The sequence below is a fragment of the Notamacropus eugenii genome, chromosome 4 (assembly GCF_028372415.1).
Source record: "Notamacropus eugenii isolate mMacEug1 chromosome 4, mMacEug1.pri_v2, whole genome shotgun sequence".
Lineage (NCBI taxonomy): Eukaryota > Metazoa > Chordata > Mammalia > Diprotodontia > Macropodidae > Notamacropus > Notamacropus eugenii.
In genome coordinates this window covers 433,839,560-433,867,165 of record NC_092875.1, presented here as the reverse complement: position 1 = coordinate 433,867,165, position 27,606 = coordinate 433,839,560, and the positions used below count along the sequence as shown (strand labels likewise).

General features: G+C 36.2%; 1 protein-coding gene across 4 annotated transcripts in view; it reads left to right on the top strand.

The window, feature by feature from the left end:
- The window catches only part of WDR7 (WD repeat domain 7), a 462,625-nt gene that overhangs the window by 81,607 nt on the left and 353,412 nt on the right, over window positions 1-27,606 (top strand). For all 4 annotated transcript variants that reach the window (XM_072605972.1, XM_072605969.1, XM_072605971.1 and 1 more), the window contains 2 exons: window positions 1,477-1,691; window positions 26,336-27,105. In XM_072605972.1, coding sequence (XP_072462073.1) covers window positions 1,477-1,691; window positions 26,336-27,105 — 985 coding nt within the window. The remainder of the gene's footprint in view (window positions 1-1,476; window positions 1,692-26,335; window positions 27,106-27,606) is intronic.

Genomic DNA, 27,606 nt, shown 5'->3' with positions numbered 1-27,606 from the left:
CCTTCTGGACCCTCCTGGCTTAAGAGTTATTATCAATAGTATCTGTTACTGTTTCCCTCCCAGCCTGATGTTTCTTTGCCTCATTAAAGGGGCCATCCCCTGACTACTTAAATAGGCCTATTCACTGAATGAGCGTTACCTTACCCTGAGTACCTGAAGAGACCTTGGCCTAAAGGGGCCAAGGTCTCCCAGTGCATCCTAGGTCATCTCCAGTCATCCTGATGAATATCTGGTCACTGGATTCAGATGGCTTTGGAGGAGAAGTGAGGCTAGTGACCTGCACAGCCCTCCCTCACTCAGAACAAAGTCAAGTGCAAGTCATGTCATCATTTTTCTGATGGCATGGTCTTCTTTGGCATCGAAGGTCGAACACAACAACAGCATTGTCATCATTTAAAGTGACACCTGAAGATCTCCCTGTGGGTAGCATTTGGATAAATGCTCCTCTGCCTGCTGGGAGAGTATTCTTTGGTAGCCTGTTTGAGACATGTCTGCAAACCTTCCTTAATCTCTCCTAGCTAGAAATGTTTTTTCTTTCCTCAAATTTTTCTGAAGCCATTTGTCTGCATTTCTCATTCGTGTCTGTCACACTCCACCTTCCATGAGTACATTTTACATCTTTCCCAATAGAACATAAGCTCTTTTTGGGAAAGGACTGTCACTTTTTGGTATTCAGATTCCTATTTTCTGAACACAATGCTTTGAATGTACTTAGTGAATGTTTATTGAATTACATTGAATGGGCAGCTGAAAACAGGGCATATACATGAAAGAAAGAGTAAGTATGTATTTTGAAATATTCCTTTTTTTTTTATAAGGACTTTAAGAAATAGACTGAATTTAGGCAGAATCTTGGGAATGGTGAAGTTTAGCTATGGAAATGGCTCCAGAGAGACATTTATCCACCCATCTTATAGTTCAAGATAATTTTATTCTGAAAATGAGACTGTGAGTTGTGTAAATGGAAGGGAGATAGTTTGTGGGGGGAAGATTTTCCAATAATACATGTCAACTTGGATGAAAGCTTAAAGATTGGGAATAGAGTAATTGGTTTAAGAGAACATCAAGCAACTATATTGTGACGTATATTGTGGCCAAGGACTGTTTTTTGTTTGTTGGGAGGGAAGGGGAAGGCCCTTCAACACCAAATACCATCCTTTCTGCATAAGATTATTGTAGTAAATTTCCTTGGTAATTGTGGAGGAAATGTGGTGGTAGCCTGCTAAAGATTTTTTTCTTGTCCATAGCTGAAGTGGAATGGAAAGCCACACAGGGACTTTACAGGGAGGTACTTTAGTGAAAGTGCCTAAGGAGAATGATGCCATTGTTTTGAACATTGGAGTAGAAGTTGATGGAGGTGGGAAGTTCAGAGTAATATTTGAGATAATCATCGATGGACTATATAGCATATATATCATTTAAAATAAATTAATCAAGGTTTTGATGCATTATACTTAAAATGTTCCTTCTTTTAAGGTGCACTGGATCGTTGTGTGATGGGCATTACAGCAGTCGAGATTTTGAATGCTTGTGATGAAGCAGTTCCTGCTGCAGTCGATTCTCTTAGTCATCCAGCTATTAATTTAAAACAGGCTATGACAAGACGTAGTCTTGCTGCTCTAAAAAATATGGCCCAACACAAGCTACAAACCCTTGCCACTAACCTCTTGGCTTCTGAAGCATCCGACAAAGTAAGTTTTGTCTATGAGTACATGAAATACTTGGTTCTTAAATTAGTAATATCTTTATAGTATATTTTATTTTTAGCATTTGTCTTAGACTTCTTTATGAAAACTGTCGTGAAGGTAACTCATTTTCCATGTTTTCCACATATCCTACTTTCTTTTAGGAGTATTTCAAACACTTGTCAAACTTACTTAAGAAGTAGGTTCTAAATATTCTAATGCATATGGCTTTTTAATATCAATAGTAACATTTTAGAATAGGTGACATTTCTCATTTTAACATATTTTGGCTAATGAGGATAATTTATCCTCAGGAGATAATATCATTTAGCAAATTTCTTAAATTACTAAGCATTTGTCTTAACTCTGACATTTTGCTTTCATTAAGAGCATTAATCTTAAGAATATAACAGAATCCTTGAATTTCCCCACGTATGTTTGAATTTTACTTGTTACATTCAATTACAAGGAACCTAGCTCACTATTTTCTTTACGTAATGCCTATAATCAAAATAAAAACTATAAATCATATTGTCTTTCATCAATTTTATAATTATTCTTTTGACCTATAGCTTTTAGTCTGTATTCACTTTGTAAGATAAGCTCTGTGGCACTTTTCATGTTTTCTATCAAGAGTTGCTATGCAGCTGTCTCTCTGGGAATGAAGGACAGGGATAGCATGGATAATTGAAATCTAGAGATAATCCCCAGACCTTATTTGAGTCAATAGTTAAAATCTCCACTTCTCTTAACCTTTTACCAGTGCTGTTAGTAAGTAGCTAAGATGACTGATTTGAATTTATAACTTTTTCTCCCATGTGCTACTTATCCTCTGGAGCTAGAAATGTGAACAGTGAAATGAGTAAAAGGCTTATAATTTACAAATGGAAAATTTAGCCTAGGAATGATTGAGTTGACTACATATGAGACATAGATAATTTTGGATTTCCAGTAATGGTAATAATTGGTAATGTCTTGTTACCAGTTCTGTTTTCCTGAAGTATAACACTCAACAATTATATTTGGCCATGACTTTTGGATATTAGAAGTCTAAACTATTTCTGCATCATTTTTCTGTCCTTTAGGGATTATGGAAAAAGCCATAACTTAAAGTTGTCTGTCATGACCACATTTTCTTTGAAAGAGCCACATAGATGCCTATTGGAACCTTGATTTTTATGTTACATGTTTTGTAAACCATTAACCTTAAGTAACAGATTTGGACATATGACATTGTTTAAGGTTTTCTTTTATATTTAACTTGGAGTTATTTTGTTGAAAGACAGGCAAATAATGTATATTTTCAAATATAAATAACTTTCTTCAGTTTATCCTTGAAACAAAAATATAGAAAAATCATTGTACAACTAGAAACTTAAAAAATAAATTGTATAGTAACATTTACAAAAGTCTTTTATAAGCGGTCATGGTCCATTATGTGTTTTTTACAGTCTTGTTTGTCCCAGTTTTAATAGCACACTTTATAGTGCAATTAGTGATAAAAGCACCAGATATCAGAGACACTACACTTATGTATTGTAAAATATATTGCTTGTGAACATACTCAGTCCTGTGTAACAGTGGTAATTGTTGCCTGGCCTACCAGGAAAACAATTATAGGAGGGGAAAAAGGCTTAAGAAGCTGAGGCTGCAAAGGGATAATCACTTTATGAAAAATGTATGCTGACAGGACCATTAGGGATTTTGTTTACTGTTTGCTCCTCTTCAGATTATGAGTCTTTCTGAGAGAAATTGCAGAAATGAGCCATCCTTTGGATGACGTTAGTTTTCTGTTCCTCAGGAAAAAATTTACAAAAAATAAGAATAGAATTCTTAATCTGAAAAATATGACCAAAAGTCTACTCGGATGATAGGCTTCTTTTCAGAATGCAATGTTTTCTAATATAAAATTATGGGTATCATTGGAGATCTATATCCATTTTGTATAGCATAAATAACCTGATTTTTTACTTATTGAAATAGAATTTTCAACTGTTAGTCACGAATATTTTATATAAGTAATGTTGTTAATCTCTTTGGCTATAAATAGTTACTTTATACACAAAAAAAGAAATGAATAATCTACTGGCCATTTTTTTTACCCTGAAGATAATAGATTAAAAAAAAATGGAATTACTATTGTTTATTGCAAATTTAGGCAGCATGTAGGATAGAGTGCTGCGCATCATCTTTGTGAGTGCAAATCCAGCCTCAGACACTTCCTAGCTGTGTGACCCTGGGCAAGTCACTTAACTGTTTGCCTCAGTTTCCTCATCCATAAAATGAGCTGGAGAAGGAAATGACAAACCACTCTGGTGGCTTTGCTAAGACAACCCAAACGGGGTCAGGAAGAGTTGAACATGACTGAAATGACCGAACTACAATAGCACTATAAATTTACATTTTTCTTGTTTGATGAGACTTTCTAATGATAAGGCAAGAAAATGTTTTTGTTAAATGCTTCTTGTGTGCAAGTCACTGTGGTGAACAGTAGGGATACAAAAATACAAGCAAAAAGAGAGAGACTCTCTGTCCTCAAGGGGCCCACATTTTAAATGAGAGTAAGTGACAGAACCAGAAAGGATATGTACATGTGAGGGGTCAAGGTGGTCAGTCAAGTCCTTGTGTCAAAAACAGAACCAGGAGGGGAATGAAGGATAGATGACCTGGTCCCTCCCCAAATGGAAGAACTTGGAGAAATTCCCCAGAGGGTAAAGGGGGCTGGAGAGGTGGAGGTAGGTTCCAGGGTGAGAAGGCCCTGTCCTGGGGAAAGTTAGGGTAAGAGGACAGCTGTGGCATTTGGTGTCAAAGTCCTGAGAGCTAGAAACAGAGCTAGGAGGTCATTCTATAACCTCTAGCATACAAAAGAAGTGTATCCTCCAAAGTTCATTTTTAGACTGTTTTGATACCTAGAATTAATTTTCCTATAGAAATACATTGTGGTATGAATCCTAGGCAAGCTCAAAAAAACTTCACTTCATTCATAAATGTCTAAAATATTTCATTGAAGTCCTGCTTCATTGACTTTCTGTGGCATGAAAGTGACTCTGACTTTGTGAGGGCTCTTCCCTATCAAATAAAAGAAATGCTTTAAGTACAGGTCTGACGAAAGGCCATGTATTTGCTGTCTGATTACCACTAGGTAAAAGTCTGAGATTATATCCTCGTAGGGCTTGGCACATAGGAGATAAAATGTTTTATCTAAGGTAAAACATGAAAATGATCTCTTAAGGGAAACAATGGTTACTGTCTTCTCTCCTGGAGAAAATATTTCCACTGATTAAAGTCTTTGAGGAATTTGATAAAACATTTTGGAGTATGACCTCATGACCAGTTTGCCAGAGATGTTCTCTGAGGAAAGCTTTTCATGTGAAGGATAGTGAACAAAGATCTCACTTCAAGAAAGTGTGGAGAGCAAGAAAATGTTTACAGTGATTTTTAAGAGTGTACAGTATCACTATTTCTAGTAGAAGATCTACAGCAAACTGCCCTTAGTCTATTAATGGGAGGATATATTCAAAAGTCACCCAGTGTGAGCTAGCATGGAGGGTCTTAAGTTACATTATTGGAGTTAGAGTCAACATTTTTTTTTATTATTATTATTTGAGTATGTTGTTGGATATGTAATATGTTCTAGGATGTAGGAATACAAAGAAAATTGAAAAATTCCATTTTCAAGAAGCTTGTGTTCTGTTGGAGTGATCATTGACGCATTAGACTATTTAGATGAATGTCGAGCTAGGAAAATGATTCTCCCATTGTTCTCTTCTCTAGTCAAACTGCAGCTCTGTTATTGTGTTCAATTTGGGATAGAAAATTTTAGGAAAGACATTTAAAAGCAAGACATTGTCCAAAGCACAGCAAATTGGATTGGCTAAGACCTAAAGATAATATAATGTGAAGATTGCTTGAAGGAAATGAGGATGTTTAGAGATTTATGGGGTACATTATAAGTATTTTCAAGTATTTGGTGAATCATTACATGAAAGTGGAATTAGACTTTTTCCTTCATGGCTCCTAATGCAGAACTGGGAGCAACTAGGTTGGAGTTACATAAAGGCAGATTTTTACTTTGGATAAAGAAAAACTTCCAGACATTTAGAGCTATCTCATTCAGAGATGATGGATAACCTTGGGAGGCACTGGATTCGCTGCCACTGGATGTCTTCAAGCAAAAGTTGGACAACCACTTGATGATAGATGTGTTGTAGAGGGGATTCAGACTTATTAGGCTTGTAGGTCTCTTGGTTTAGCTCTCAGTTTACATAAGCTCTTGTCTATTTACAGTGAAGAACATGGTAGTATAAAATTACATAGTATAAAATAATACTGTTGTACATGTTTAAATCCTTCATCAGTATTGTGGGTTAAGCAAACTTTTTACACGGGCCTGGGAAACCATCCATTTAAAATGTTTGTTTGTAGGAGAAAATATCTTTCAAGTTCCAGTCTGTGATGTGTGGAAAAATTTGACCCTCGCAATGTAGTTGTTAATTGTCTCTAAGGGAAGGAGAATCACACCAGTGGAGCCTTGAAGTCAGGAAAATCCCTTATTCTCACTCTCTACACCTAAACAGGGATATGGAATGGAATAGGATACAGTGCGATCATTAGCGATGGGAGAGGGAGTAGGAGAGGGAAAAGAAGTGAAATAAGCAGGACTAGAACAATTTCCATGATGACAACACTAATGGAAAGAAAAACAGTATTTAAAGACTTCAGAACTCTTATGAATGCTGTGTGAAATCATGATTTCAGAAGACTTTTGGTGAACCATGCCTCTTGCCTCTCAGCAGAGAGATGATGCCCCAGAGATGTGGAATAAAGCAAACATTTGCAGACATGGCCAGTGTATTTATTTTTTTTGCTTGAATGTAGTTAATTGTTGTGAAGAGGGATTCAAATAGAAATATAGGTCATTAGAAAGTTACAATGGTGCAAGAAAAGAGCATCAGTGAAAAAAAATCTTGGTGGTATATAGAAGGAGAAAAGCTGGTTTGGAAAGCATAGTTGGGTTGAGGGAGTTTTTTCTTTTCTTTTTTTGAGGGGCAGATTTGAATTTTTTTTTGTTGGTGGAGGAGAAAGAATCAGAGCTGAGTAAATAGGTTCAAAGATTAAGGAAAAAAACACCTAATTGTTGTAATTTGGTCCTGCAGGTGCTAGGAGAGAATGAAATTAAGGGTACAAGTGAATATAGGAATTAATGACAACAGGCATTTTGGGAGCTATGGCAATTTGATACTGTTGATCTTTTCAGTGAAGTAGGGAGGTATCTGAAGGTTACCTTTTTTTGGTAAAATAAGAATCTTTGTACCTGCAGAGAAGAGGGAGGCAAGTTATGATTAAGAATTTGAGAGTTTAAAAGATTTGGAAGAGATGTTTTGGAGAATACAGTAGGGAGTCAGCTTAGATGGATAAAGAATCGTTGAGTAGTGTTTTGGTTCCATTTTAGTTTAAAGATTCTAAATTTGTAGGGAGTCAGTTGGTTCAGTTTCAAGACTACAGCTATGCTTATCTGCCCAGAAAAAGTAATTGAGAAAGCTAGCTAGCAGTGGGGTTAATCTTGGGTGTCAATGTGCAAGGCAAGTTACATCAGGAAAAAAAGGAAGGGCAGTGTTCCAGAGTCTTGGAGCACATTGAATTGAGTCTACTGATGTTGGTTTTACTTCCTGGATAAAGAGGGGAAAATCTGAGAATGATGAATGCTGATGAATTGTGGAATGAGAGAGGTAGAAGAATGGGAGAGAGGAAAGGCAATGTTAAGGATCTTAGATTTGAGAAGTTTCTTGTGATGATCCCAGAGTATTATCACAAACTGTATGTCTACCCTATTGCCTAGTACAGAATTCTGTATACTGTTAAATGCATGAATGAAAGATGTGGTCCCTCCAGTGCATGGCTGTGTTTTTAAGTGAGATGAAATAGAAATGAACTCTAGTCCTACTTTGCTAATTGCCTGCTTAACATACCTACCTGAATATACTGTTGGCATCTCAAATTCAACATATCCAAATTGGAACTCATCTTTTCCCCTTAAATCCCATCCCTTTTCTAAGCTCTCCTGTTTCTGTTGGCATTATCATCTTTGCATTCAACCTTAGTCATGTTTGACTCATTCTTTTCTCTCACTACACATATCTAATCAGTTGACAAGTTTTATAGACATTTCTTGAACAACATCTTGGATTCATGCCTTTCTGTCCTCTCTCAAGCCCGCTATACTACTTTAAGTCCTTACCAGTGTTGCCTGGACTATTGCAATGAGTCTCATTGCTTTCAGGTTCTCCTTTTCCATTCATCACACAGGTGCTAAATTTTCCTTCTTAAAGCACAAACCTGAGCATGTCATTACCCTGCTCAGAAATCCTTAGCTCCCTATTGACTCTTAGGAAAAAAAATACAAATTAAAGCATTTGAAATTTAAAACTCTTTACAGCCTGTCTCCAGCCTATTTTTCCAGACTTAGTTCTCATTACTTCTTTTCACACTTTCTAAGTTGTAATCAAGCTAACCTTGCTGCTTTACAGATTTGTCATCCTAAATACTCTTTCTCTCTGTCTTTGCCTAAGGCTGTACATCTTTGCCTCTAATTATCATTAACATCCTTCATGTATCTGTTCAGGTACCATTGTACCACCTCTGAAGAGAGAAGCTTTTCCTGATCTCAATTTTTAGTGCTCTTGTCCCTCTAAAATTATTTTTATTCATGCATTTGTATATGTTTTGTAACATCCCTTAGAATGTGAGTTCTGTAGGGATAGGATCTGCTTTTAATTTTTGTATCACTAGCGTAGCACAATGTTTGATAGTACTAGTATATTAGAAAGTTAAATAATTAGGATTTTGAAGAGGGTCTAGGATAGATAGAAGAATTTTAAGTCAAATGTTGAAGTCATATGAGGAAGGTCGCACAGTGTCTGGAATTGGGTAAGCATGGGGATGATGAGGTAGGGAGCATTGTTATGATATGAGAATCCTTTCTTGTTACTCAGATAAAAAAAGAAAAAGCAATGACAAAATTGGAAAATCATCAGGATGTCTTATCATTGCCTTATATATCTCACTTTATTGCCTCATTAGGAAAGAGACTGGGAAAATGAAGGGACTGTATTCTAAAAGGTCAGTAGGTTTGCTCTGTATGATTAGTGTGGAAAAAGCAATTTAGGAGTCAAGTCCTACCTATTAAGAACATTCTGTCTGCCTTCTCTTTGCAAAATTAAATCAGCACAAGCACTTCAAATTATTTTAATTGAGAAGTCTAATTTCCCAGAGAAAGGGGAATGTTTTTTTTGTTGGGGGGGGCAATTAAAAAAAGACTTTGTGGATAGCAAATTGGACTTTTTCAGGTGGACTGACTTCTTACGGCTTTTGGTGAGAATAGTTGTTTGTACTATACTCCATAATTATGCTAAGTATATGTGAAGATCATATGCACACAATAGGTTGTTCATTATATTATTAATCTGTTTAAATGCAGATTGAAGTTTTGTAGAACCAATTCCCAAGTCATTCAGTCCAATATCACAAACATTAATAAAACCGATACTTTGTGAAATTCATTGGGGCTACTTTGTGCCCTTGGATAGTTTGCAGTCTATTAATTCAGGCCCTTATTGTCTCTTACCTAGACTATTGTTGCCTTCTAACTGGTCTTCCTACCTCAAGCCTTTTCGCGCTTCAATCTGTGATCTACTCATCTGCAAAAAAGTTGATTTTTCTAAAGTGTGGTTGTGACTATGTCATTTTCCTTCTCAGGGAGCTCCAATAGCTTCCTCTTATCTTTAGGATCAAATATAAACACTTTGGTTTGGCTTTTAGATCTCTTCACAGTGTGGCCTCTTCTGCCTTTGCAGTCTTCTCATACTTTACTCTGTGCTATGTACTCTAAATCCAGCAGTTTCTCAAACATGGCAGTCTCTTCTCCATATCAACACCTTTGTATGTCTGTCCCCCTCCCCTGGATTACCCTACCCCCTCACCTCTGTCTCTTAGTTTCTCTGACTTCCTTCAAGACCCAGGTCAAATTCTACCTTCTGTAGAAAGTCTTTCCCAGTCCTTTTCACGCCCTCTCCCTGCCAAGTTCCTAATAACATCCCTTCTCAGATTACCTTCTGTTTCCCTGGTATATGTGTTGTATGTGTATAGTTGTTTACATGTTGTCTTCACCCATTAGAATATGAACTCCTTGAGGAGTTCATATTGAGCTGTGAATTTTGTTTGGTTTTGGTTTTTTGCCTTTCTTTGTGTCCTAGTACTTAACTCAGTGCTTGCATCGTGGTAAACTCTTAAATTCTTCCCTTGGGAGAAAATTACATATATTTGAGTGTAATGGGGTAAAATAATGATCCAGATAATGTCCTCTAGATAAATCTGAGGAGAAACAAAGAACCCTTTTATCTGGGTCAAAGGAGATCCTGGAAGGCTTAACAGCTGAGAGCAAATGAACAGGTAGCTTGTAGGCTACCATTGTCTTGACTTACGAAACTTCTTAGTGGTTCACTAAATTGCTCGTAGCTTCAACATCCATTTTTCAGATAGCATAGGAAGAAGTCTGAAATTGGAAAAGAAGTCTTGTGGTGCCTGAGTCATGTGAAGATAGTATTTGTTGACTTTACTACCAGAAAGTAGAAGAGCCTTGAAAGATCTTAAAACTCTACTGTCACATAATTGTTGATCACACTTTTCTTATTCCCCAAATAACAGTAGTGGCTATGAGAACTAGCAATTCTATCAAATTAATTTAGTTCCTTTTATATTGGGATGAATTACAGGAGGAGAAATTTGGGCAAAGTTGTGTGATTCCATCCTAAATGTTGACATTTGTCAGGAAATTGAGACCAATTTTATATCTATATCTCTCAGATTTGGAGCTCAGATCCCTTGAGGTTATGCATGCCACTTTCTTTAGTTCTCACAAAATATGGCATATGACTTATGATGTCTCACACATATATGTACTTTTGTTTTTCTAATGCACTTTTGCTCTAAGAAGCCAATAGCCAATGAATATAAAAACTTTAGAGAAACATGAGAAGATTGATATGAAGTAATGTAACATGAAATAAATTGAACCAGGAAAACAGTATACACAAAGACTGTAGCAATGTGAATGAGAGGCAAGAATAAAATTGTAAACTGAATGCTGTGTAATTATGTTGACCATGTTTGGTCCCAGAGATGGAATGAGAAAATGCACCTTCACTCTCCCTTCTTTATAGAGGTGGGTGACTATGGTTGTGAAGCCATGCATATAGTACTCAGACATGATGTGTTGATTAGTTTTTTGTTTTGTTTTTTTTGCTCAGCTGCTTGTCCCCCCTTCCCCCTCGCTTTGTAATTTGCTCCAAGTGCTGGCTCACTGGATAGGGGGGTACTTTTGTTTTTTGAATGTATGAAAGCATTACTTTGATTAATAAAATAGAACTTTATTTAAAAACATTACTTAATTTATGAGTTTTTTACCATCATCTATTTTTAAAATAAATTCTTATACTATAACTACTGTCTCGTAGATATCCATGAAATTTTTGATTTATGTGTAAGGATTCCTAGCTTGAGAAAAAGGTTGGGGACCACTTACCTTTCTAGATATCTCCTCAGTTCCATGGCTTTACTTCTGCTTCTGTTAGATAGCAAAGCTCTGACTATTTGTAACCTTGAAGGATTGACTTTTCTGAAATGGATTGTATACTTATCTGAATTGTTGGTTCTATGGAATATTAATTGAACATTTTTCTTTACAATTTGGTCATTGTTATCAACGTCAATCGTGATGTTTTAGGCGTAGCAGAGTTGAAGATGGCAGTATTTTTGTCTTTCTTATCTTTTACTTCTCTACTAAGTTTTTCCTTCTCTTTTTTTTGGCTTTCATTGTGCCATAATCTTCAGGTTTTCATTCTGCGTCTTTGACTGTTCCTTCACTGTCCTGACTTTTTTTCCTCCTGCCCACTAAATGGTAGGTTTTCTGTTTTTTGTCTTCTCTTTAAACCTTCTTACTTTGGTTTCAGCAGTTTCTCCTTTGGATGATCTCAAATCTTCATCTCTCCCCTGACTTCTTTTTAGAGGACCCTTTGTTGGATATTTACATGTTGATCATTCATTATCATTTCAAAATCAAGATGCCCCAAGCAGAAGTTATTTTCTTCTTGAAATATATTCCTTTTTCTTAATTTCGTTTCCTTTTTTGATACCATCATCCTCTAAGGTTTGAAACCTTGTGTAATCTTTGACTTGTTCCACGCCCTTCCTACATGTCATTTCTACCACTATAATATTATTTATATTCACATAACAGTCCCCTTTTGGACTGGTTTTCATCTGTAAAGTAAGAAAGACTATGTGATTCTTTGATCCCTCCAGCTCTGAGTTCTATGTTATGCTCTATTTTCTATCTGTATCCTTTGTTTCCTCTTCTTGGAATGTTCTTCCTCATTATCTATGTGTATCAGATTTTTACCCATCCTTCAAAGCTCATTTCAAATTTTAATTCCTCCATGATAACTAACCTCATTCTTCTGTTTAGAAGTAATTCCTGCATTCTGCTGTGAAGTGTACTTCTTTGTATGCATTTGTATCTGTTATCAAGTTATTTAACTTTAAGGATTGATATTAGCCAGACAGAATTCCTTGAGTCAGAGTGGAGCTGTGTACCTTAAAGGAGATAATTACTATTGCATTGAATTTATTAGAGAAATTTTATTTTCTTTTGAAGTTTTTGACACATTTTTCTCTCATTCTCTATTATGTAGTTACCTTGACTGTCAAGTTTATGATCCCAAACCATGCTATAAGTGGGTAGTATATAACTGATTTTAAAAAATTACTTAGGGCCTTTAAACTTCAGATACATCATAATTCCTTTTCTGTCTCACGTAAACCAACTGGTTCTTTTCTGAGAGAAATGAAGTTCTAGCTGGATTTTAGGCTTTAACCTTTTCAGGCACCACATTTCACCAGACTTTTTGTATAATATTTCACATTCTTATGTGGAAATTTAAAATTATTTCTCAACAGTTTGGTTGAGATGTAGAGGTAGTGATGATTCTGATAAAATATGTGACCAGGCATTGAGTTTTTGTCTTTCTTTTTTAAAGAACAGTTTATCTCTTCTGGTTCACTAAAAAATTAAAGCATTATTATATATGTGGAGGGGACATCTTTTTTCTTCTAAACTGTTGTCCAAACTCAAAAGTTAAAAAGAATTAGATAATTATTTTTAGCATATTCATTTTAAGTTACGAAACATTAATTAAAAAATAGCCTAATTCCTTGTTTAAAGCTTTACCAAAGCTTAGTACCTGATTTAGTGCTGTTTGGATTTAGTGCTGAGTTAGGTGGGACTTGAGGTCTTTATGATTTGACATCTTTTAAACTTAAAAAATTCCACTATGCTTATGAAAGACACTCTCTTTCCCCCCAGCCTCAATCAGAGAAGTTTTTAAAGCAGTATCTAAGAGCAAGACTTTTATATTCATGTGTTTCCTGGTTTTTTCTTTATTCTTTTCTTTTCATTCCCTTTTCCTATGAACATCTTTGCTGTCCTAAAAATTAGTTTTCTTTTGACATTGCTGTCTTTTGGAAGTATCATCTTATTTTCTTCTTCCTTACTGAACTTCTAGAAAGTGCCATCTTCTGTTCCACTATTAACTTAACAATGGCCTCCAATGAGAATTCCATCCTCTCTCTTCTCCTCACATTGTTCTCTCTTAAGTCTAGAAGAACCTCCTTATTGCCAAATTCAATGGCTTTGTTTTTCTGTACTTATTCCTCTTGCCCTTTTGGTAGCCGTAGAAATTGTTGGCAACTATTTCCTTCTTGACGTTCCCTCTTCCTTTGAAGGCTGTTGAACTCTCTTGTGATTCTCTTACTTCTTTAATCACTTGTTTTATTCTGTTTCTTTCATCATTTCCACTTCTTCCACCTCACTTCTAAAGACAGATGTCCCCAAGGCTTTGTACTTTGCCCTCTTCTTTTTTCTTTTGCAAGTGACTTTATTTACTCCCATAATTTCAGTGATCACATCTGCGTAGATGATCTCCAGACTTTATAATAACCCTGTCTCTTTCCTCAGCTTCCATCTTAAAATTTCACCTATCTTCCCAGCTCTAAAACAGTTACTTCTGTCAACTTCCCTACTTCTTTTGTTAATATATAGTTCTCCCAGTCTTTGATGTTGAAGGTTTTCAATTTTCTTTTACTTTTTTTGTATCATTAGCCCTTCTACGTTTAATCATTTGCTAAGTCTTAATGGTTTTGTCATTACAGTGTTTTGTACATTTGTCTTTTGCTTTTTTTTTCCCACCACCAACCTGGTTTGGGCCCTTATTGCCGCTTATCTGGTCTTCCTGACTGTTCTTTTGTGATTTCAAGCCATTCTACACACTGCAGCCAGACTTTTCTATCTAATGAATAGATTTGGTCACGTCTTTTTATTATATGAAAAGAAGTAAACATCTTCAGTGACTTCCTGTTGCTTGCATAATAAACTACAGATTCATTACTTTTGTCATTCATAGTATTCCACATTATTGGTCCATCTTTATTGTTTTGCGCATATTCTCCTTTGTGCTATTATTGCTAACCTAAAGTACTCATCATTCCCGGATTGAGTCCTGACCTTTCCTTTTTCTGTCCCTTTTCTTTGTTTATGCTTGTACTTCAAGAACCAGTTCAAATATCTCCCCCTTTATGAAGGAAGCCTTCCCTGTGCTCTCATTCCCCAAGATGGAAGTTCTCTCTCTCTTCTCAATGTTGAGACCTTCCTTGTACCTTTTGAGGTCAGCATCTGTGTCTTATCTCACCTTTTTGTTCCTGGTCCCTTGGACATATATTTAATGGATGTATGATCTTGAGGCACATGTGTTAGTGTCTTTGAGTCTGTTTTCTCATTTGTAAAATGCAAATAGCAGTTTTCAAACTGCCTTCTATCCAGGATTGTTGAGGTAAATACTTTGTGAATTATAAAATTGCTGTATAAATATGAACTTTCCTGTTTTTGATAATAATCAGTAAAATTGGAATTGAAAAAAAATTACTGATTGGTGACAGTTCATATTCGGTCTTGTGGTTAGTTACTTTGCTTTTTTGGTAATCTGGCAGTAGTTTATAGTTATTGCAGAGATGGAATTGTAGAAGATCATGCAGGACATCTTTTACATTTCCATCTAGCTCTGTCAGTTTTCCCTTTTGCCTATATAACAACTGTGGTAATTGTTGTTAAGTGAGTCTTTTGTGGTTTAAAGAGCCACTTGCAAAGAAAATCAAGAAATGATTTAGACTATATGTTATTCAGTTAGAAAACCATTTATTCAACATCTAGTTTATGGAAGGCACAATTATTCTTAATGCTGGGAATACAAAGACAAAAGAAAAATCCTTGCCTTTATGGACTTTACTTCTCCCTGGGCACATAATATGTACACCAGAAGAACATGCAAAATGACTTCAAAAAGGAAAGAACACTAGCAGCTAGAGAATTTGGAAAGGGCTTTTGGAGCTGGTGGTGCCTGAGCCATGCTTTGGGGAAAGCTAGGATTCCCCTGAGGTGGAGATGAAGATGAAGACATGGGAGTCACCTGAGCAGAGAGGCATGGGAGATAGAATGTCATGCACATCTAGTTCACAAATGAAATAAAGCTGGAAATGTAAACAGTGGCAAGATTGTGTTGTTTGGTTGTTTTTCAGTCATATCCAACTCTATGACCCCATTTGGGGTTTTCTTGGCAAAGTCCCTGGAATAGTTTGCCATGTCCTTCATCAGCTTACTTTATAGATGAGGAACTGAGTGACTTGCCCAGGGTCACACAGCTAATAAATGTCTGAGGCCGGATTTGAACTCAGGAAGATGAGTCTTCAGACCAGGCATTCTATCCGTTGCACCATCTAGCTGCCCCAAGATTGTAAGATTGTAAAGCCAAGATTGGAGAAGACTTTGAATGACAGGCTGTGACATTTGTATTTTATCTCAGAGACAGTAGGAAACCAACAAAGCTTTTTGTGTAAGGGAATAATATAATTACATCAGTGTTTTACCAAAAGGAGAGATTATGGCAGACTTAGCTATGGTACAGACAATGTAATTGAAGAAGTGGGTGAATTCAAGACATCTGGAGAGAGAATAGATGTAAGTGATTAGATATAGAAGATGAAACAGAGGGGAAAAAGCATGGATGTGAACCCTGGTGACTGGGAGAATGGTAATGCTGTCAGTAGAAATGGATAAATTTAGGAAGGATTGGGCACTCCCTGGTGGAAGAGAGGGTTAGATATTCAGGGATGTGGATAAGGAAGAAAAGCGTAAAAATCTGAAATCAGTTAGAAATCTCTGAAGGCTTACTGTTTATAAATACTGTCACCATTCATCAATGGAGATAAGTTCTTAGACATAAACATCCTATGTCAAGGTTGAACTGATCAGTCCTGCATGCGACCTCTACTCATATGAGCATCACTTTCAGTGAGTAGGAGTTTTGACTGGGAGTATAGGGAGGAGGAGTGAAAGAGGAGATGGATATTTGACAGCATAGATTAGACTGCTGCTCTGAAATGATGCATGTGTTGTAAGGCATCCCTTACTTAAATTGGAGAGGGCCTTTAAAACCTGCTAATTGTTCAGTGCCTTTAGTAAAAAATCAGGGAAACAATCTGCACGTGGAAAAGCTAAGAACAATGTTTCTAAAACCTGAGATTGGGATTTGTGGAATAGGGTGGGAAGTCACCATGAAGGGGGCTTAGACTGGTTCTATGGTGAGAAGGGTCTGGTTTCATATCCCATTTTTGATGCTTAATACTCCTGTCACCAGAGGCAATTCATTGTCTCTACTCAGGCCTCAATTTCCTCATCTGTAAAATTAGGGGCTTAAACTAGATAGCCTCTGAGATCACTTTAAGTTCTAGATTTAAAAACCTATGAATTCCTAGACATTTGATTTGCCTTTTTCTATTACATGATCCCCTTATTTGTTTCTAGTTCTGCTACTTTGGATTGATTTCCTACAAATTCTGTCATACCTGAGGTGGGTGTGCCAGTTGTTAGAGTAAAGTATGTGTGTTATCTAGAAATTTCATAATCCGTTTTCCTTTCACAGCATTTTTAGAATATCAATTTGAGGTAGATAGAGGAGCCTAGTGAGTAAGGTATTTATTTGCCTCATGGCACACACAGAAGTTCATTGGAATCTCAGACATCATCATTTGGTAGATGACAAAATTGAGTCTTAGAGAGCTCAAGTATTTTCTTTAAGGGAACTAAGAGCCAGTAAAGGGCAGAGCTTGGATTGGAATCCGAGGTCTCCAACTCCAAATCCAGTGCTCTTTCCATGTGCCAAGTTAGATATATCCTATCCCAATCTATTTATATCCAATCTTAATTTCTGCCTTGAATTCCAGTCCCACCCAATTAATTTGTCCACTTTGTAATAGATAATGACATAAAAGTATTGACATATATAGTTAAGGTAGTAATGGAAAATTGTAGTTTAAATAGAAATTACAAGGAAATGAAATGGATATGATTTTAAAAATATCATTCTCTATCAAGTGTCAGTGTCTACATCAGTAGACCAATTATTAGTAACAATCCAGATTGCTCAGGAGGGGATAGTGAGACTGGTGACCTGCACAGCCCTCCCTTACTCAAAACAAAGTCAAGTACAAGTCATGTCATCATTTCTCTGATGTCATGGTCTTCGAAAATGAAGGATGAACACGGACCTGTGAGTAGACCAAGCTGTCTGAATTGGGGACCCAGATAGCTGGGTAACTCAGCTCATCTGTTCCCTTCTGTTCCCCCCTTCCTTCTCCTCTCCAAAGGAAGGTAAATTTGGATGGCCAGAGGACCCCCAGTTAACTTGGTGTTTATAGGCCAGATTTCTCTCTCTCTCTTTCTCTCCCTGCCTCCCTCCCTCCCTCCCTCCCTCCCTCTTTCTCTCTCTCCCTTCTTCCCTCCCTCCCTCCCTCTTTCCCTCTCTGCCTCCCTCACTCCACTCTAAAATCCATATATTGCACACCAATAGGTCCCTGCGTCCCTGTCCAAACTTCACTTAATGGCTGCTTTCTGGACCCTTCTGGCTTCACAGTCATTATCAATAGTAACTCTTGCGCTTTCCCTCCCAGCTTGATTTACTTATTTTTCTTTTGGTCATTAAAGGAGCCATTCCCTGATTACTTCTTAGACAGGCCTGTTCAATGAATAGCCTTACCCATTGAATGGTCTCCCATTGCATCCTGGGCTTTTCCAGTCATCCTGATGAATATCTGCTTACTGGATCCAGATGGCTCAGGAGGAGAAAGTGAGGCTGGTGACCTTGCACAACCCTCCCTCATTCAAAGCAAACTCAAGTGCAAGTCATGTCATCATTTCTATGATGGCATGGTCTTCAAAAATGAAGGACAGACACAGACACACGGTAACAATCCATTGCAACTAAGAGGACAGCAACAATGTGCTACAGGAGGAAAACATGTTGGTTGGTGAAAAGTGCAGTTGAACTTTGCTAATTTCCCTCGATGTCTCATAATTGTTTCAAATTCAATACGTTCAAACACATCTGATGACGTACCCTACTTCCTCACGCACTTGATCGCTTTTTCTTTATGGAGTACCACCACATCTTTCCATTCACTTAGGTTCACAATCTCAGGATCATTCTGACTCTTCTCTCTGCCTTTCTCTTGTCTCATCAGTTGCCAAGTCTTAGTTGTATGTTTATAGATTTTGACCTCAGTCATCTTCTTTTCACTTAGATGTCCATCACCTTGTTTTAGCCCTCCAGTCTTTCAGTAGTTGGGACTATTTCATGAGCCTCAAAATCAGTCTTTCCCTTCTCTGATTCATTGTCCACACAGTTGCTGAAATAATCTTGCTAAGGCACAGATCTGATCATGCCATTCCTTGCTCAAAAATCTTTTATGGTTTTCCAGTTGCCTTTCAGATACAATTCAAACTCCCCAGCTTGGCATTTATTTGATATTCTCTACAGTCTGGCTTCAGCCTACCTTTTCAGACTTTTTTCACATTACTCTTCTACTCTTCTTGATGGTCACTACATTCCAGTGATGTTTTTCCTGAACTTGGCGTTCATTGTCCTCTTTGCCTCTGTAGAGGCTGTTTCCTTTGCTTGGAACACAGTCCATGCTTATCGGTATATTTTAGAATCTTAGCTTCCTTTAAGACTGAGGTCAATTTTTCTCTTACATAAGGTCATTACATTCTTAATCTTCAATTCCCTTTCCATCTTCCAATGATCTACTATTTATCTGTGAGTACATGTTATAATCCCATTAGTAGAATGTAAGTTTCTTGAGAGCAAGGGCTATTTCCAGCTTAGTACAGTGATTTCTCCTAACTTTACTTATTGAATTAAAATTAGAGTTAAATTAGATCAAATTCAATGCCAGTATTATAGCAAGATCTCAATACATTCTTGTAATAAATTGATGTTTTCAAGGTACTTAGGCACAACTTTAGTAAATTTTTTTTCCCACTGCATATTTGAAATGAATTGAAAGAGATTTCCACATAAGCTGCTAAATATTTAGCTAAGGGGTAGTTTTCTCATATTGTAAGACAAAAAAATTGCACACATAAGGCATTCCTTTTATAGTAATCTTTAATTTATCAACCGATTTAATACTTATGTCTTGTAGGAGAATAGTCTGGATCTATTTGGGGAACTCCTGATATGAAAACTTTTATTGATGAGGTTGACAAACTGTCCCCTCTGAAACTTATCATTTTAGAGTGTTATTTGGGGCCCTGAAGAGCCAAGTGACTTTCTGACGTTCCCAGAGCTAGTGTCATAGATATGACTTGAGTCAGTCTGTCTGTCTGACTCTCAGGGTGGCCCACAAACCTCCATGCCCTGCCATGAAGTGACTTCTTGTGAAAATCACTTCCCTTAATGAAAACCAAAGAGTAAATGAAATGACCACTCCAGTGATTAGATCATACCTACTTGATAGCATTCTGCCTAAATCTTGCCTGTGTTTTGCTTTAATTAAATGATTATATTATAGAAAGGAATTCATTTAAAAATGTATTCTTAGTGACTTTTAATGACAGCAGTAAGACAGCAGAGGGCACCAAATATCCATCTCTATTTTACTGTTGTGCATTTTCTTGATAGTCCTGTTTGTTCGCGACTTAAAGCCATTAATATTGAAATAGAATATTATGGAAATTCCTTAGGATTGTGAGAGAATGTGGACTTCATTTAGGTGTACAGTTACAATTTAATAATATCTTCAAAATAGTTTATGAAGATGCCAACTTATTTTAATGACAATACTTTTCAAATTTAATGTTGCCTATCTGTCAAAAAAAGTAGGATCTTTTTGCCAAGTATTTTCCATATGCTATTAGCTAAAATATTTTTCTCTTTATTTCTCATATTTAAAAAGAAGTATGATAAAATCAACTCTATGTTCTCTACTTAGAAAGTTTAAAAAAATCCTCAGTGTATATTGTTATATTCATCAGTAATTGCTTTACAAAATGAAACTATTTATTAAAATATTTTACTTTACTGTGTATTTTTCCTTATTTCAAATATTAATCATAATATAAATTGATATGGGTATGTAGCTAGATTACGTATTTGTACTTATACTTCTTAGTGTCCTTGTAGTTTCATAGCTGATTCATAAAGCTGTTTTTCTTCTTATTTCTTCTATTGATTCTGTTGGTGCTTCAGCATAGAATTTTTTTTTAAAATCATTTTAAATCTATTTTCATTTCCAAATTCTCTCCTTCTCTCCTTCTTGCACCCATTGAGAACACAAGAAAAACAAAGACCATTCCAAATATGTATAGACATAGCATAGGGATTTGCTGATGTTATAATGCTAATTGGCAGAAGTTCTCATATTATAAGCTAGATCTCTGAACCAATTAATATTTTAGTTGATAGGTTCTCCATTGCTTGAACAACAACATAATACTAGCCATCATTTTGTAATTTTTAAATTCTGGCTATTAAAACTGTGATGCCAAAAACTGAATTGCATCTAAAAGTTTTAAAGTAGCACCATTGAAATAAATAGTAAAAGAGTAAAATTGCTACCATTATCACAGTCTTGTTTGCCAGCCATTTAATAAATTTAAACTACAGTGAAACACCTTTATAATAACATTGGTGTTTGGTGGTGTGGAAGGAATGGGAAATGACAGACTTAATAACTATGTTCTTGGGGAAATGAGTTTTGTTAGCTTTTGTGTGTACGTAATTATCGGTATCTCTAAATTCATGTAGGAATGAACCATTTAAAAAAAGTGGCCTCAACTGTGTTTTTAGCCAAGCAGCTACGTATTGGTTTTTGCCCTTCTGAGACTGTGTGGGTACTGTGCTTTTTGTTGAATTACTCATCATGCAGCTGCTTCTGGGTGCGGATAAAGAGGTTGATACTTGATTAAGGAATAATAATTTTAAGATTTTAGTCCTTTCATATTTTCTTATAACTTTTGATTGAAATATAATTTTCGCATACTCCCTTCAACAAATTTCTTTTGTCTTTTTCTCTTAGAAGAGTGAACAATTTAGTAATTTCATATTTTTTGTTTCACTTGATAGCAGAATGTTTAATTAGCACTCCAAATACTAAAATTTATGCTTTTCCACATAGAAAATATATAGTTATAATATATCTACTTTACATGTTAATGTTACATATTGTTACACCAGTCTCAGAAACCTTTTAGGGTACGTACTCTTTGTGTGTGTGTGTTTGTGTATGTGTTTTTGTGTATATTTGTGTGTCTTTGTTTATAATCAACAGATTTTCTTATTTCCTATTTCTTATCAAAGTCTACATGGTATTTAAAGAGACTTTTGAAATTTTGTCCCTAATCTTTATCACAGCTTGACCTCTTTGTACCACACTCTCTGATCCAAACATATTGCTGTGTCGCATAAACAAAACCTATCTCTGTGCCTTTGCGTTGGCTGACTCTTTGACCTGCAAGGCAGTCTCTCTTCACTGAAACCTCTTGGAATCCTTGGTTTCTTTCAAGAATCAGCTCATGTGTCTCCTTTTAGATGAACCTTTTCCTGAATCCCTTCACCCTCTCCCCCACCCTCAACTGGTAGTGTTTTCCCTACCAGAATTATCTTGTACTCACTTTGTATATATTATTTGTGCTTATATCTATGAATATGTTGTCTTCTAGACCTGTTTCTCTTCATCTTTGTGTATCCCCAGTTTTTATTTCTGACATATAGTAAATACGTAATAAATTGTTGATTAATCAGTTGATTGTTTAGAAACAAGCACAGTAGAAGTACCTTAGTGGTGGGGGCAAAACCAAGCTTCTCATGTCTTTATTAAAATTATGCAGTACCTTTATTGGATAGATAGATCTGGATAGTTTTTGGAGATGCAAAGTGACTTCAGTGAATTCACATGATTCAGAAACATATAGATGTACGTAAGGCTTAGTACAAATGCTTCTTCTGACACATTTTTAACTTCCTTCTTCATTAATTTCTAGCATGAAGACTATCTTTGCCAGTGTGAGACAGTCACAGTGTTGCCATTCAAATATACTGGGAATGTGATCTGGTGACCACTATTTCTCTAAACTGTCACTTTACATAATACATGACTTTTGTGATTTGTAATTTGTGCTTTGGAGTTGTGGAATGATATTTTGACATTTTACATTTTAACATTTATTCATTAATAATTAATAATTCTTTAATTATATAAGTAAAATCCCATTATGTTGAACTCCATGGAAAGTCAAAATTTTGGATTTTCTTTGAAAATCCTTTCATTCCAAAGAAAATACAAATCCTTTCTTTGGTCATAAAGGGACTCTTTAAAAATTTTAGAAATTGCTAGATAACATAAGTCTATTCTGGTTCCATTGGAAAAAAGGTTCTTCTCTTCTCCTAAGACTTCAACAGGAGAGGTTAACCTAGAAAGTATCCCTGTGCCTGTAACAAGGGAAATAAAGTCAGAGGAAGGAACCGGTGATGGGATTAGTGTTCATAGATTTGAAAGGCTTTCATGAGGAAATATACCTTGGCTTTTAGAATTGAAGTGAGCTTAAAAAACTTGTATTCTAACCCTCTAAATTAACAGATTAAAAAAACTGAGGTCTAGAGAGAGAAGTGACTTGTCCAGGGTCATGTGATTTATTATTAGAAAAAGAACAATACCCAGGTTTTTCTGACTCCTAGACTATAGCCTAGGGCTTTTTCTATTATAATATATTATATTTCTTCTTAGAAAGGGCAATACTTTGGCTTCAACCAAACAGAGTGGTGTTAATAATAGCTTCCGTTTAATTTCTGAAGCATTTATTAAGCACCTGCTTATAGGCAAGGCATTATGCTAGGTGTTGGGAATACAGAGATAAAATCCACAATGCTTGTTGTCAAACACCTTATATTTTTGTCAGTATTGGTGGAAGGAGGGAGGCAGATGAGTACGTATAAAGGAGCACACAGATGAGTAAGTATTATGTAGAAAAGTAAGTAAGAAGTAATTTCTGAGTGAATAGTAATAACTCGAATAGAGCTCAGGAAAGAGTTCATGTAGATTTCACCTGAGCCAAAGCTTGAAAGAAGCTAGTGATTCCAATAGGTGAATCATTAAGTGAGATTTGGGGGTGGAAGGAGAGCATGAGAGAGTGAGTAAGTTTACTCCAAGTCTAAGCCTATGCAAAGGCTTGGAGTTGGGAGATGGAATATTGTGTATCAAAAATAACCAGTAGAGAGGTGTGGATAAAATGTAGAGAATATAGAACTTGCATATGTATGTGGCATTTTGTTTGTTACAAAATGCTATCGAAAAACTGTGAGTTGGGTAATAATCATAGCTAATACCTACAGTGCTTTAAGATTTACAAAATATTTTCCACACATTATGACGTTTGAGTCTCAAAACATACTTGAGAAGGATCAAAGGCTGTTTTATACACAGTTTTATAAAAATGGAAACTAAGACTCAGAGAGATTATGAGATTTATCTGTGGACACATATCTAGTTACAGTGAGAGGTAGGATTTGAACCCAGTAATTCCTGGGTACAACTCCAGCAGTCTTATCTACCATATCATGATACCTGAGTAGTTTCAAATCCTTCTCACACAATTACTAGCTGTGTGACCTTGGGCTGGTATTTAACCTCTGCTTCAGTTGCCTCAACTATAAAATCTGGATACTATACTACTTCCCAGAATTATTATGAAGATCAAATAAGATAATATTTCTAAAGTATTTCTAACACCTTGCACATAGTTCATTTTTTCATTGTTCTTTGTCCTCAGAGAGGACCAAAATGAAGCCATGATGTCAGGATCAGTGTACCCCAACTGTGCCTCTGACTATGGCTGATCAAATGATCAGCCTTGGAAGGTTCTACCATGGGGTAGGCACAAATCATCCATATGAACATGTGGAATGGAGATGGCTCTGAATTTGTGCATATCACATTTCTTTGACCTACCGCAGTTCTGCTTTGCTCGTAGAGCACAGTGCTTTCTTTGATGTGAGCATGCCATGCTGGGTGGTCCTGTACCATTGCAGCACCTGGCACATAGTTAAGTGTTGTGTAAATGCTACATCATCATCACTACCATCTCTGGTTTTTTAGTTCTGTGTTTGCTGCTCTTCCCTCTGTAACATGCTACTTTGTTTTAATGAGGATGCTGGATTTTGTCCTGAGCCCTCAGGAATTTAAATAGGAGGAGTCTTGGACAATCAAATGCACGTATGAGGATCTTAATACACCAGACACTCCTTCAGGCATCCTGGCACATGGATGAGTCTGTTGGGACCTATTGAAGAGAGGTTGGTCTCTTAAAAGAATGATTGGCAAATCTGGGACAGCTGAGAGGAGTGAATGGTGGGGAGGAGTTGTGTTGGTGGGGCGAGGCAGCAGCAGTGGGGTAGACTAGAACAAGCAGTTCTGAAGATACCTGCCTATGTTTCCAACTGTTTTGTCCACAAATCTCCACCTTCTGTGTCATTCCTGCTTTGTCAGTAATTTTTAGGGAGAATTGTTTGATTCTTTATTATAAATAAATAGTCTTCAGCAATATAGATACTTCTTATTCTTCTAAAAAGACTTTTGAATTTTGGGGAAAAAATGTACCCATTGCAACTTGCAGATACATTTTTCCTCTTCTCAACTTCATATTGACAATAAATGTTTTAGTCTAATTTCGAGATCATCTTGTTTTATTTATCTTAATTTATTTGCTCATCCATTTGTCTATTCATTTGATCATTTCTGATTGAATGACTGACTGACTGACGATCAACTGACTAACTGAATGAATGAATGAGTTAATAATTCTCCTCATCTTCCTAGGTTGGAGGTATAGATTCCCTTAGGGTCCTGATCCCACTATTGATTGGCACAGACAAAGGACAGGGAAACTGTGGCTTCATGTGACCTTCTAGGTCCTCAAGTGCGACCCTTTGAATCAATTAGTCAAAGGGCCGCACTTGAGGATCTAGAGAGCCACATGTGGCCTTCAGGCCCCAGGTTCCCTGCCCCTTGCACAGACACTTAGACCTGCTCCATTTCTAATCTGGGCTAGTTTGTCTCTTCTTAGGCAGCCTAGGGGCCTCCTAGGCTCCCATATCCCCTAAGGCTCACTACATATTGGTGTCAGCTTTTATATAGATGCCTGATTGGCTTTAGCCTTACTGAAGTTCAGAACTTCTGAGTTCAAGCTGTCCACCTGCCTTAATCTCCCTAGTAACAGGCATTATAAGCATGTGCCACCATGCTTGACCTAAAATCAGCTTGTTAACAAGATGGCACATCTTTAATTGTGACCTATATATGCTGTTGTGTATATGCCTACATTATATGTATATAGTTCAACAATTATTTGAGTGCCTCATGTGTCTTTAATAACTCTGCCAGATGGTGATATATATGCCTGAACAGCTGTATGTGCACACACATATATATGTGTACAATGACTAATTGTAGCCAAAATAATCTTGAGTTTATCTGTTCTTGACTTCTGAAAGTAATTATTAATGAAGAGTGAGTTTGGGTTGTTTCTTGGTAAATTAATTAAGATTCTAGAAATTATTTCTTTTTCAATACTGATTTAGTTTATTAGAAGAATGAAATTCAGAAAATCTTGGTTACTTTCATGACTAATTTGTAGTGTGAACACAGTTATAGTGCACTTTTCCCATTTTCTCTATATGTAGGATACAAATAAGTTATTTCTTGTAGTCATATGAGTACTATGAGAAATTTTGAGGTAACATTTTATGTGTGTGTATTTGTACATATACATATGCACACGTATACATAAGTACATACACACATGTATATTATTTTAGTTTCTTTTTGTTTTCTACTCATTATAAACGACTTTCTGAAGAATTTAATTCTTGGCCACCTTCTTCATAGGAAATGGGAATTTCTTTGTGTTCACCTTATGTTTGAGCATAGCATTTTCTGTATCTCCTAAGGCTGTTGCATTTCAGTAAACAATTATTGGGGAAGTTGATATATATATATATATATATATATATATATATATATTTACAGTTTTCTAAATAAGGTAGTTTAATGCATTTGCAAATTTCTTATTTTTAATATTTGTTTGATTTCATATATTAATGACATGAAAAGATGCCTTAATTATAATTGTCTTTTAAAAATATTTCTTGCAGGGAAATTTACCTAAGTATTCTCATAATTCTCTGATGGTTCAAGCAATAAAGACGAACCTGACAGATCCGGACATACATGTGCTCTTCTTTGACGTGGAAGCTCTGATTATTCAGCTACTGACTGAAGAAGCCTCTAGGCCGAGTACTGCCCTTATTTCCCCAGAGAGTTTGCAGAAAGCATCTGGCAGTGCTGACAAAGGGGGCTCTTTCCTGACTGGCAAAAGAGCAGCCGTACTCTTCCAACAAGTCAAAGAAACAATCAAAGAGAACATAAAGGAACATCTCCTTGATGATGAAGATGAGGATGAGGAGATACTGAAGCAGAAGAGAGAAGAAAGTGATCCAGAGTACCGATCTAGCAAATCTAAGCCATTGACTTTGTTAGAGTATAACCTAACAATGGATACTGCCAAGTTGTTTATGTCTTGTCTTCATGCCTGGGGTCTGAATGAAGTTTTAGATGAAGTTTGTCTTGATCGCCTTGGAATGCTTAAACCCCACTGCACAGTCTCCTTTGGTCTTCTGTCAAGAGGAGGCCACATGTCATTAATGCTTCCTGGTCATAACCAGCCTCTATGTAAGCCATCCTGTGGAAAACCAGAAGGAGAAAGAAAACTCTCAGCCACTGAGGGAGTAGGAAAAGGAACCTATGGAGTATCCCGGGCTGTTACCACTCAGCACCTTCTGTCTATTATATCTTTGGCAAATACTTTAATGAGTATGACCAATGCAACTTTTATTGGTGATCATATGAAGAAGGGCCCTGTCAGGTGTGACAATGATTGATTTATTTAATTTGTTGCAATTTATTTTGTGCTTTTTTTTAAAGGTCCTCTTTGTCTCTGATTAGTTTTTCTTGTTTTCTATGCTATGCAGAGCTTATGCTATGCATGAGGAATTTCTTTTAGTTTGTTCTTGATATAGTATTGTTTTCCTCAATTGTAGGAGCAAATAGAACAGTTGTACCAACTAAAATAGTTATTAGCAATATGTATATGGAAGAGATTGATATGGAAGAGAGTAGATTTTAGCTGTAGATTTTATTTATAATGACATTTCAGGGCCAGCTCTTGATTAAATATTATCCATGGACTTTCTGCCTACTAAATGTTTCCACTAAAATTCAATTCAGGATGCTAAATCTAGTTAGCATGATTGCTCTTATTGTGTATCTACCTATTCAATGATTTGCCTTAGATTTTTGTGTAAAGTGTGGTAATGCTTTAGTGCAATAATTAGGAATTCATTTAGGGAGTAGTAAAAGCTCTTTT